The 13,385-nt window shown below is 45.7% G+C and overlaps 1 protein-coding gene across 1 annotated transcript in view; it reads left to right on the top strand.

Annotated features, from left to right (window-relative positions):
* Positions 1-13,385, top strand: part of ANKK1 (ankyrin repeat and kinase domain containing 1) — a 136,216-nt gene that overhangs the window by 72,288 nt on the left and 50,543 nt on the right. Inside the window, exon 2 of the mRNA XM_068240776.1 lies at positions 2,967-3,261. Coding sequence (XP_068096877.1) covers positions 2,967-3,261 — 295 coding nt within the window. The remainder of the gene's footprint in view (positions 1-2,966; positions 3,262-13,385) is intronic.

Genomic DNA, 13,385 nt, shown 5'->3' on the forward strand with positions numbered 1-13,385 from the left:
CCTACTGTAAAGTCTTTCCACTCCCTGATTTACATTCTGAAATTTATGACTGGTGGTGACATCTTTAGTCCTGTCAGGTGATCTGCACGGAATCTATTACTGAGAGTTTGATGCACAGAGGGAGATACTGCTTATTTGGCAGTTTGAAAAAGTCGTTATTTCCCACAATGCAATGACGTTAACAGACAAAAAAACTGTCAGAACCATGGTCATGACATCACACTGTGGGAGGGGTTTAACCTCAATATCCGCCATTCAGACCCCCCCCCCCCCCCTCGATGATCTATTCAAGAAAAGGTAAAGATTTCTCATGGGAATGGGGGTAACAGCTACTGATTGGAGTGAAGTTCAATACGTGGTTAAAATTCCTCTTTAAATCTTGTACTCAGTGATTTCTGCATAGGCCATACAGGCCAGTGGCTAGGTTGGCTGCTGCTGAAGGAGGTGTCTGGACGTGGAATAAGGGATGGTGCATATGGAATATATGAGGCTGATAATGGAAAAAGGAGGTTATACATGTAGAGAAACACATGAAAGAAGGCAGCTGCTAGCCATGGATGTTACAAATGGAAGAGAGGGCTGCACAATGAAAGGACAGCCACAAGAAGGCTGAGTTATGAGTGTTATCGCCGGTTGAGATGGGCGACTGCTGGTGGCTGTGCATAGTGTGTCCCGCATTGAGTTGGATGGCAGGGTTCATCTCAATGTATTTACTGTTGATTTCTGGCAATTAGTGCTAGCGGTCAATCAAATTTTACGAGACACTACATGTAGTGTCTAGGATGGGATGTGTTCAAAGTCAGTAAGTGACTTGGGTGAAGCACTGGATCAGCATGACAGCTTAGCAACTAGCATTTTCTTTAGAAAGGATGTCAGCATTTCATGTTGCACAGGTACAGGTTCTCTTTAAAGTGGTCTGAAACTCCAACATAACATTCAATAAAAATGTGTTTTCCTTCTTTTTATTACGCATACAGTTATCATATTTGCTTTTGTGCATAAGTAATATTGTCTGTTTACAAATTAAAAGTTTCCAAAGTGGAGTTTATCGTACCCTGAAAGCTGCCATTGCATTTTATTCAAACTGCTTTTTATTATATATTAACATCGTCTAATGAGCTATTCTGAACTGTGTGTGTGTGAAGCACAGAGAGCTTCACAGAGAGCTCCTTTTCACCTGTCACACTGTGTTTACACACATGTATCAACAATGGAATGCAAACAAAGATACTGTTATCTCCAGTTTGGATGCATATTTGAAGCTGAATAGCAGGACAACGTGCTTTGTTTAACCATTTCAGTGATGTTCTGCAAAAAAAACGTTTCTGGGATAGTAGCTTTCAAGCTGTGAGGAATCTTTAGAGCAAAGTAGAAATGCTGACTTTCAGAATACTTAAATTAACCTTTAAGTGAGAACTTTCCTCACATCCTAGTCTTTAGAAAATTCAAAACAAACCATTTGCCAAAACAGTAACGGCAATTATCTATGTCATTTGGCAACAGTTACAATCAGTTTTGTAAATTAAACAGGTCAGTTTATTTTGTACAGGTTAATACATTTCACTAGCACAAGGCAAATATTTTATTAAGGACTTACAGATTAAATGTTTTTTTTAATAAATGATAAAGATATTTTTGGAGAAACAAAAGATATGTTCTACTTTAAAATCATAACTAATCATGTACAGTGCATTCAATGCAGTTCCTGAATTGCTTTTATAATTTTGGCATAGTCACAAGGTTGGTCAATGAGATGCTAATGGTTCTAAGTTAGTGCAAATTTTATGGAAATGTATGCATCATGGAAATTGCTCAATCCAATGCTGTGGCTCCTGCATTGGATTGACCCATTCCTTTGCATACCACTTGTGTCAATTCATACATTTGCATAAACTTTGCATAACACTTGTGTCAACTCAGCATTATTAACATGCCTCAATTAAGGTCAGTGTTCACGACTCCACCATAAGAACGAGACTGGGCAAAAACGGCCTGCATGGCAGATATCCAAGGCGCAAACCACTTTTAAGCAAAAAGAACATTAAGGCTCGTCTCAATTTTGCTAAAAAACATCTCAATGATTGCCAAAACTTTTGGGAAAATACTTTGTGGACCGACGAGGCAAAAGTTGAATTTTTTGGAAGGTGCGTGTCCCGTTACATCTGGCGTAGAAGTAACACAGCATTTTAGCAAAAGAACATCATACCAACATTAAAATATGGTGGTGGTAGTGTGATGGTCTGGGGTTGTTTTGCTGCTTCAGGACCTAGAAGGCTTGCTGTGATAGATGGAACCATGAATTCTACTGTCTACCAAAAAATCCTGAAGGAGAATGTCCGGCCATCTGTTCGTCAACTCAAGCTGAAGCGATCTTGGGTGCTGCAGGAGGACAATGACCCAAAACACACCAGCAAATCCACCTCTGAATGGCTGAAGAAAAACAAAGTGAAGACTTTGGAGTGGTCTAGTCAAAGTCCTGACCTGAATCCTATTAAGATGTTGTGGCATGACCTTAAAAAGGCGGTTCATGTTAGAAAACCCTCAAATAAAGATGAGTGGGCCAAAATTCCTTCAGAGCGCTGTAAAAGACTTGTTGCAAGTTATCGCAATCGCTTGATTGTAGTTATTGCTGCTAAGTCTGGCCCAACCAGTTATTAGGTTCAGGGGCAGTTTCTTTTTCACACAGGGCCATGTAGGTTTTGAGTTTTTTTTCTCACTAAATAATAAAAACCATCATTTAAAACTGCATTTTGTGTTCAATTATGTTATCTTTGACTAACAGTTAACGGTTTTTTGATGAGCAGAAACATTTAAGTGTGACAAACATGCAAAAGAATAAGAAATCAGGAAGGGGGCAAATAGTTTTTCACATCACTGTAAAACAGATCAGGCTACTACTGATCACAATAAGAACGTCCATCTATTCTAGTAGTATTCTCACAGAATGTTTTCTTTGCATTATGCAGCACAACGTACAACAATGTGATGGAGGAGGCATCCAAGATGGAGAAGATAAAGTTCCGATACATTGTACAGATTTATGGTATTTGCACCAGTCCACTTGGAATTGTGATGGAATTTATGGAAAATGGCTCCCTGGAGAAGCTGATCCCCACACACACCCTGAGCTGGCAGCTGAAGTTTAGATTCATCCATGAGATTGCGCTTGGAATGAACTTCCTTCATATAATGAACCCACCTCTGCTGCACTTGGATCTAAAACCTGGGAACATTCTTCTGGATGAACATCTGCATGTAAAGGTAGGTAAATAACTTAGGCCTTGTACACATCAAAAAAACTGTGGTCAGCTAAGCTGGCCTGGTCCTGTGGGAAAGTGCAGGGCAGGGGCAGCCGCATACATTACCTTTGTCCAGTGGAGCCACATGCCCCCCTCACTCCTCTCTTCTTCCACAGTGGCTATAACTGGAAATTTGGTTGCGGGAGGTGCCTGATAAAATAACTGGCGGTCCCTGATGTTTTTTTAACAAGCCCTTGTAGTAGTGGCTGGATGGTGTACTGGTTAAAGTGAACCGAGCACCATTTGTAGCACCCAGGGCATCTCAATAGCACATTAAATACGCATGCCAACAATATGTCTCATTATTAAAAAAAAACAAAAAAAACAACAACTTACTTTTTACCTTTTAATTTTACATTTAAAGTTTAGCACAGATTTTATTAGTCTACTTCAGCAGGCCTGCCCGTCCGGCCCATTGCAGAGATTTCAGGCAGCTAAGGAGTTAAGTAATTGCTTTATTGCACTCATTACCAAGAAGTAAACAATACCTTTTCATGAACAAAGGGGGTGGGTAATTAGGAAAAGTTTACCTAGAGGGAATGTGTTAAGATAACATCTGCAATTTCTGTAAATAAGGAAGGGGAGGGGGGGGGGGGACAAGGCAGCTCTTATAGCTATTACAAAAAAGGAGACCTTCCAGGTAAAGACAGGGTGTTCAGTTCCCTGTAAGGGCTCTGCCTCTGACACACAAGACCAGGATTCAAAACTATGCTCTCCCTGTTCAGTAAGTTAGCACCTATTCAGTAAGGAGACTTTGGGCAATACTCCCTAACACTGCTACTGCCTACTGAGCACGACCTTGTGGCTGCAGCTCTGGAGCTTTGAGTCTACCAGGAGAAAAACGCAAATAAATGTTCTGTGTCTTGTCTCACTACTATTTTGCCATTGCTAACCACTTAGCCACCATGTCACTATGAATTCCCATCATCCTGTTCATCTATGTTCATCTGTGCTCTGACATATACCATCTCTTTCTGTATTTATCACCACTTATCTTTTCTTAATCCTCCATCTTCTTTCTATTCACTATACCAGTATTAGACTACAAAATTACTCTGATCTTATCCCGTAGGTGTGTAGAGACGGGTAACTAGACTAGGCTAGACTCTCTACACAGGATAAATGACTAGTCTTAAGATAGACAATAGTAATATACCTGTAAGATCATGAACGAGGGGGATAAGTGAGTGATGTAAGTCTTGTTAGGGAGATTGGCATTGTCCTTACTTGTTAATTATGAGTAATCAAATTATTGTGCTCCAAATTTAATAAATGATCTCTGAAGAAACCACATTCAGTTGTTACTACTAAAATCAGAAAAAAAAAGTCCTGGAAGGTAACGATCTGAGTTTTAGATTTAGTTTTTTTGTTCTCTGCAGTTCAAATCCAGAATTAGAAGACCTTAATTAGAAGACCTCATTTATAAAAGAAGGAACTGGTAATTAAGCCTAAAAAAAATGGGAATATTATTACCGTACTGCCTTATGATTTATACAGTGCCAGCATCTTGTGTGGTGCTTTGTAATAGAGAATACACAGTAGATACAGTTACAAGCACTGTCAACTCCCGCTTTAGATGTTTTAGGGGCACAATGGCTGGCTGGTGGGGCCTGCTGCGTCACATGACAAGAGAAGTATTATACCCCCTCCCCCCACACACACACACACACACACACACTGTGAATAGCTGTTTCATTATAGGTAGCAGATGTTTCCCTCTCCCAGTATAAGTAGTCAAATATGCCCCTAGTATTAGGTAGTCCCCTGGTATAAGTAGCAGATGTTTCCAGAGTATTAGGTAGCAGTCTCCAGTATAAGTAGCAGGGATGCTTCCAATATCTTCCAATATGGATTAGATAGAACCCCCCTCAAAGTATAGGTAGCAGAAGTGACCCAATATTGGGTGATAGTCAGAGGAAGCTGATAGACTAAAGGGCGCTGAAGAAAGCCCCAGATAAGTAAAAATCCTTCTCATGAGTTCATTTCAGGTTTACTTTAAGTAGGAAGAGGTGAAACAGTAGAGTGTTTTGTAGGTGAGAGTTAGGATCTTGAACAAGCAAGAGCAATGCTGGGGAGCTCATAATGGACAGGAATGGAGCCAGACAGTGGGCAGGCCATAGAGATGGTGTTGTAGTAATATGTGTGTGTGTGTCTCAGGGAGACGGCTTGCATGTGTTCAATAGTATATTGTATGTTTGCAATTGTTGATATGCCCTAAAAGCCTGAGTGCCTAATATTATGTGTGTACAATGAAGCAGCAAAGGAGCAGCAAATGGACAAGGCGGCGTGCTCGACTCCTACCCCAGAACCTCCAGGGGTACACAGTATAAGTCCACAGAGATGGCTCAGCACCACCAAAAGTAGTTTATAGCTCTTTGCTGCCTTGCCAATAAAAGAGCTATAAACTACTTTTGGTGGTGCTGACCTATCTCTGTGGACTAATATTATGTGTGTAGCTGCTCACTGCTTGATATGCTGTGACTTATTCTTGTGCAAATGCAATATGTTTAAAATAGAAATGTTACCCTTAAACTTAAAATATAACTTTTCTGGATTTTCATATGTTCATTTACCATTACTATTAAGGTACACCTGCAAGTAATTATCTCATAAGTTTATTTGCATTTTAGATTTGCTTTAATTTGTGAGTGTTTACATGGAAAGTCTTTTTAAAAAAAGCTACCATATAAATAAGGCGTGGGAAAAGTCTGTTGAATAAATAAATGAAAACTGAGAGGAGTGCAATAGTGCCAAATTGTGCAAGGGCCATAGAGATGGACTATCTACAGTATCTATCTATCTATCTATCTATCTATCTATCTATCTATCTATCTATCTAACTATCTTTAAAGTGTACCATAGATGACAGGTGTATATACAGTGGCAACTTGACACTAGTGTTGGGCGAACAGTGTTCGCCACTGTTCGGGTTCTGCAGAACATCACCCTGTTCGGGTGATGTTCGAGTTCGGCCGAACACCTGATGGTGCTCGGCCAAACCGTTCGGCCACATGGCCGAACTAAGAGCGCATGGCCGAACGTTCCCCGAACGTTCGGCTAGCGCTGTGATTGGCCGAACGGGTCACGTGGTTCGGACCCCGAACGCGCTCTGATTGGCCGAACGGGTCACGTGGTTCGGCCCGAACGCGCTCTGATTGGCCGAACGGTCACGTGGTTCGGGTAAATAAATACCCGAACCACGTCATATCTCCGCCATTTGTCTGTGGGTTTAGCTTTGGGTAGGCAGGCAGGGTAGTTCGCGCTCCAGCCACGCTAGCCAGGGTCCCCCCAGTCATTGTGTGTCGCTGCTGGGAACAGTAGTACACCGCTCGCTCAGCCACACTATATAGCATTGTGTGTACTGCCACTGTGTACCTCGCTCAGCTACGCTATATATAGCATTGTTTACTGCCACTGTGTGTACACGGCTCAGCCAGACTATATAGCATTGTGTGTACTGCCACTCTGTGTACACCGCTCAGCCAGACTATATAGCATTGTTTACTGCCACTCTGTGTACACCGCTCAGCCAGACTATATAGCATTGTTTACTGCCACTGTGTGTACACGGCTCAGCCAGACTATATAGCATTGTTTACTGCCACTCTGTGTACACCGCTCAGCCAGACTATATAGCATTGTGTGTACTGCCACTCTGTGTACACCGCTCAGCCAGACTATATAGCATTGTTTACTGCCACTGTGTGTACACGGCTCAGCCAGACTATATAGCATTGTGTGTACTGCCACTCTGTGTACACCGCTCAGCCAGACTATATAGCATTGTGTGTACTGCCACTGTGTGTACACCGCTCAGCCAGACTATATAGCATTGATTACTGCTACTCTGTGTACACTGCTCAGCCAGACTATATAGCATTGTGTGTACTGCCACTCTGTGTACACCGCTCAGCCAGACTATATAGCATTGTTTACTGCCACTCTGTGTACACCGCTCAGCCAGACTATATAGCATTGTGTGTACTGCCACTCTGTGTACACCGCTCAGCCAGACTATATAGCATTGTGTGTACTGCCACTGTGTGTACACCGCACAGCCAGACTATATAGCATTGTGTGTACTGCCACTGTGTGTACACCGCTCAGCCAGACTATATAGCATTGTTTACTGCCACTCTGTGTACACCGCTCAGCCAGACTATATAGCATTGTGTGTACTGCCACTCTGTGTACACCGCTCAGCCAGACTATATAGCATTGTGTGTACTGCCACTCTGTGTACACCGCTCAGCCAGACTATATAGCATTGTTTACTGCCACTCTGTGTACACCGCTCAGCCAGACTATATAGCATTGTGTGTACTGCCACTCTGTGTACACCTCTCAGCCAGACTATATAGCATTGTTTACTGCCACTGTGTGTACACGGCTCAGCCAGACTATATAGCATTGTTTACTGCCACTGTGTGTACACGGCTCAGCCAGACTATATAGCATTGTGTGTACTGCCACTCTGTGTACACCGCTCAGCCAGACTATATAGCATTATTTACTGCCACTGTGTGTACACGGCTCAGCCACACTATATAGCATTGTGTGTACTGCCACTCTGTGTCTGCTGGGAACAGTAGTACACCGCTCACCCGCCACTGTATAGCATTGTGCTCTGTGTCGCTGCTGGCAATAGTGGTACACCGCTCACCCACCACTGTATAGCATTTCTGTACTGCCACTGTACTGCTGCCAGTCAGCGTGTACTTTAAGGATAAGTGAAATGAGGAAGAAATCCGGTGAAAGAGGGAGGGGCAAGGGAAGAGGTGTTTCCCCTGACGGTTCACGTACAGGCCACAGGGGAGCACCCAAGAAAACCCACTCAATACCGCCCATGTTGTCCAGGAAAACAACCCTCACAGATCCAAAAGAACAGGACCAGATAATTACTTGGATGACCTCTCAAGCTTCCAGCAGTGGGTTAAGCAGCACCAGCACATCACGCACGAGGTCCGAGTCCTCAGCCAGTTACAAGGAGCCAGTGGGCACAAAGCAGACACAACCGGCAGCGACACCACGCACACAACTGCCAGATAACCAGTCCGATGAATTACCTCAGGACACAATGGGGTATTCGCAGGAGCTATTCCCAGGCCAACAAACTTCCACCTTTGAAAGGTCAATGGAGGAACAGCCAGAAATGTTGTGCCCGGATTCACAACCATTAACTGTGGGAAATGCACCGGGCACTGAAATACAACAAGGCGAGTCCGAGGACTTTGAAACCCAAATCCCAGAGCAAGTTGGGCAGGAGGGGTTGCAATTGCAGGAGGTCGGCCGAGAAACTCTGGAAGACGACATTGGAGTGAGCTGCGCAGAGGTTGTTCTGGGGAGCTGTACTCCACGGCGGCGGCCCCCCACAATGACATATGACGAGTTTGAGGAGATGGAAGAGGAGGGTATGGACATTGTGGACAGAGACCCAGATTTTGTTTGTGAACGAGAACATCGCCGTCGTAGCAGCAGCACAGATGAGTCTGTTGAAGAACCCACTGCTGCACGAGTTCGCCTTGTGCCACAAGGTAGGCGGCGCGAAATTTCAGGCACCACAAGCGTGGAAGTTCCTTTGAGAGGCAAAAGAGGCGCAAACAGAAATCGCCAGCAAGGCAGGTGCTCCAAAGTCTGGGCTTTCTTTGAAGACTGCACTGAGGATGTTACCATGGCGATTTGCAAGGTGTGCAAGACCCGCCTGAGCAGGGGGAAAAGTATTAACAACCTCTCCACCACCAGCATGAGCCGCCACATGCTATCCAAACATCCCACTCTGTGGGCAAACTCGACAGGACAGGGTACCAGCAACACTGCCTCCCTTGGGTTCACCAGACTCACCACCAGACCCGCCTCAGCAGCAGCAGTAGCCCAGCCATTGCGTGGTTCACAACATTCACAAACATCAGACGACGCTGACACTGTCACTTTCCGGAGTAGTGCTCTTGAGGTCTCCCAGTCTTCATCAAACACAACAACCAACAGCCCTTCAGTGTGCAGCCCTACGGTTCAGTTGTCTGTCTCGGAGATGTTTGAGCGCAAGAGGAAATTGCCAGCAAATGACCCCCGGGCCGTGGCAGTAACAGCCAGCATAGCCAAGCTTCTGGCCTGCGAAATGCTGCCATATCGAGTGGTGGAGACAAACAGCTTCAAGGGCATGATGTCAGTGGCCATCCCACGTTACGTGGTTCCCAGCCGCTACCACTTTGCGCGCTCTGCAGTGCCTGAGTTGCATGAGCACGTGGTCAGCAAAATAACCCGAAGCTTGAAGAATGCCGTTGCCTGCAAGGTTCACCTCACCACTGACACCTGGACGAGTGCGTTCGGCCATGGTCGATACATCTCCCTTACCGCGCACTGGGCGAACCTTGTGGAGCCTGGCAGCGATTCCTCACCTGCTACGGCGCGGGTGTTGCCCACGCCGCAAACAGCTGCACCGCCGTCCCTCCCACTGGATAACAACAGCAGCAGCTACCTCTCTGACTCCTTCTCCTCCAACGCATCTCAAAGCTGTACCTCATCCAGAAACGCGAACCCAGCACCAGCAGCAGTAGGATCGTGGAAGCAGTGCAGCACAGCTGTTGGCATGCGTCAGCAAGCGTTGCTGAAGCTGATCTGCCTTGGGGATAAGCAGCACACAGGGGAGGAAATTTGGAGGGGAATAAAGGAACAGACGGATTTGTGGCTGGCACCGCTGGACCTGAAACCGGGCATGGTTGTGTGTGATAATGGGAGTAATCTCATTCGCGCTTTAAGGTTGGCTAAGCTGACACACATCCCTTGCCTGGCGCACGTGATGAACCTAGTAGTTCAGCGGTTCCTGAAGACATACCCAGGCGTGGCCGATCTTCTGTTGAAGGTGCGACGAGTGGCCAAACATTGTAGAAATTCAAGTACTGCTTCGGAGGCACTCGCCAAGATGCAGGAGCGCTTCAATCTCCCCCACCATCGCTTGCTGTGTGATGTCCCTACGCGCTGGAATTCTACGCTGGACATGCTAGCCCGCTTTTGCGAGCAGAAGAGTGCAGTGGTCCAGTACATGACGGCGCAGTACCGAGGCGCATCCGGCCAGCTGCCAAGCTTCTGTGGATCCGATTGGGCCAACATGTTGGACCTCTGCCAAGTCCTCCAAAATTTTGAGCAATCCACGTTGCTTGTGAGCAGTGACAACTCTTCAGTCAGCATTACCATACCACTGCTGTGTTTACTGAAGAGGTCAATGTTGAAAATCAAGGAAACAGCTGTCATGATGCAACTGGGGGAATCTGGAGGAGAAAACGATCAGCGTGATGGTACCAACATCAAGCCATCCGCCTCAGGAAACGCTGGCCCCAGCAGCTATGACGAAGAAGAGGAGGAGGAACAGCTGGAGTTGGAGCAGGAATTTCCTGCCACCACTGACGAGGGCCAGAGCGGTGCACGTTGGACTTCCACAATTCAGCGCGAATGGTCAGCAGAAGCAGACCAGGAAGAAGGTGACGACTATGATGCATCACAACAACTATCACAACGCTCACAAGAGGATGATGAGGATTCTGGTAGCACACATGGCTCAATTCATGCTAGACTGCATTGAACGTGACCCACGCATTGTGCGCATTCTGGACAACACCAATTACTGGGTTTATACCCTTATGGATCCACGGTACAAACACAATGTTCCAAAACTGCTTGAAGAAAGAGTCAGACAGGTCAAAATGGAAGAATACCAGCAGGCCCTTGTGGAGACTTTAGAGAGGAGATTGACATCCTCCCCCTCCTCTAGCCAGTTGTACGCCGACAGACTGACTTCCGCAAACCCAGGACGACCAGGAGGGCAGCAAACAACACAAGCCGCAGCTAGTGCCCAAAAGAGAATGGTATCGGCAGTGTCCTTGGAGTGGGAAAATTTTCTGACACCCATGCAGCAGCAGCCCACTGAACAGCAAGCGTGCAGATCCACCTCCAACACCGATTGCCTGGAGAAGATGGTCAAGGACTACATGTCAGATGGCGTAGCTGTGTCTAACAATCCATCTGCACCCTTCAACTATTGGGTATCGAAGCTAGACACCTGGCACGAACTGGCAATGTACGCAATAGAGGTGCTGGCTTGCCCGGCAGCCAGCGTTATGTCGGAACGCTGTTTCAGTGCTGCCGGAGGCATCGTCACAGATCGGCGTATCCGCCTCTCCACAGAAAATGCAGACCGTCTGACTCAAATTAAAATGAATCAATCCTGGATTGGAAACGACTACGCAACACTCCAGGACCCCAACCAAGTAACATGACCAATGAACATCTGGGATGGTTTAGCGTTTCCGGTCCCTGTTTATTGAACCTCTCATCTGTATTACATTTATGACTGCATGGCGGCAAAAAGCATTGCTGCTATATCCGCACGCTTTTTGTCCTCATGCAAGGCCTGGGTTGTTGTGTCTCAAAAAGCATGGCCTTCTCCTCCTGCGCCTGCTCCTGTTCCATCATGTGTGCTGCTGCTGCTGGGTTAGCGTTACCGGTCCCTGTTTATGGAACCTCTTCTCTTTATTACATTTATGACTGCATGGCGGTAAAAAGCATGCTATCCGCACGCTTCTTGTCCTCATGCAAGGCCTGGGTTGTTGTGTCTCAAAGCGTGGCCTTCTCCTCCTGCGCCTCCTCCTGTTCCATCACGTGTGCTGCTGCTGCTGCTGGGTTAGCGTTACCGGTCCCTGTTTATGGAACCTCTTCTCTTTATTTCATTTATGACTGCATGGCGGTAAAAAGCATGCTATCCGCACGCTTCTTGTCCTCATGCAAGGCCTGGGTTGTTGTGTCTCAAAAAGCGTGGCCTTCTCCTCCTGCGCCTCCTCCTGTTCCATCACGTGTGCTGCTGCTGCTGCTGGGTTAGCGTTACCGGTCCCTGTTTATGGAACCTCTTCTCTTTATTACATTTATGACTGCATGGCGGTAAAAAGCATGCTATCCGCACGCTTCTTGTCCTCGTGCAAGGCCTGGGTTGTTGTGTCTCAAAGCGTGGCCTTCTCCTCCTGCGCCTCCTCCTGTTCCATCACGTGTGCTGCTGCTGCTGCTGGGTTAACGTTACCGGTCCCTGTTTATGGAACCTCTTCTCTTTATTTCATTTATGACTGCATGGCGGTAAAAAGCATGCTATCCGCACGCTTCTTGTCCTCATGCAAGGCCTGGGTTGTTGTGTCTCAAAAAGCGTGGCCTTCTCCTCCTGCGCCTCCTCCTGTTCCATCACGTGTGCTGCTGGTGCTGGGTTAGCGTTACCGGTCCCTGTTTATGGAACCTCTTCTCTTTATTACATTTATGACTGCATGGCGGTAAAAAGCATGTTACCTGTGCAAAGAAACATGACATTTTCAGCATTTAAAAGACAGTTTTTCCTTTAAAACTTTACAATCAATTTTCTCAAAAACTATAAGCTCTTTTTCAAAAAAAATTTTCCTCTTGTACCCACTCCCAAGGTGCACATACCCTGCTAATTTGGGGTATGTAGCATGTAAGGAAGCTTTACAAAGCACGAAAGTTCGGGTCCCCATTGACTTCCATTATGTTCGGAGTTCGGCGCGAACACCCGAACATCGCGGCGATGTTCGGCGAACGTTCTCGAACCCGAACATCTAGGTGTTTGCCCAACACTACTTGACACCTATGCTGTGCTCCTTTTCTTTTTTCCCTGCCTGAAAGAGTTTATAATTAGCTATGGAACTGACAGTTTTTCTCCAGTCAGGACTCAGTCGGATCAATGATAACAAAGTACAGCTATAAAACACTTTCCTAAGCAAATAACTGGGCTTTTTACTGTGAGAGGAAAAGATAAAAAGGTCAATAGTTCATGTATTTTCACTCTAGGACTCTTGAGACACTGCAATAGAGCAGAGACTATGAAACATTAAATATGCTTTGTAAATATTTATACATAAATGAAAACCTTGAGATATCCAGAAGAGTCATTTTTAGGAGTAGAAGAATAGATCCAATTGTTTATCTTATTTAGTTTATTTTCATCTGTAGTTCACTTTAACCACTTGAGAACCGCAGTGTTAAACCCCCCTAAAGACCAGGCCATTTTTCAACAAATAGGCCACTGCAGCTTTAAGG

This window comes from Hyperolius riggenbachi, chromosome 6 (genome assembly GCF_040937935.1).
Source record: "Hyperolius riggenbachi isolate aHypRig1 chromosome 6, aHypRig1.pri, whole genome shotgun sequence".
Classification (NCBI taxonomy): Eukaryota; Metazoa; Chordata; class Amphibia; order Anura; family Hyperoliidae; genus Hyperolius; species Hyperolius riggenbachi.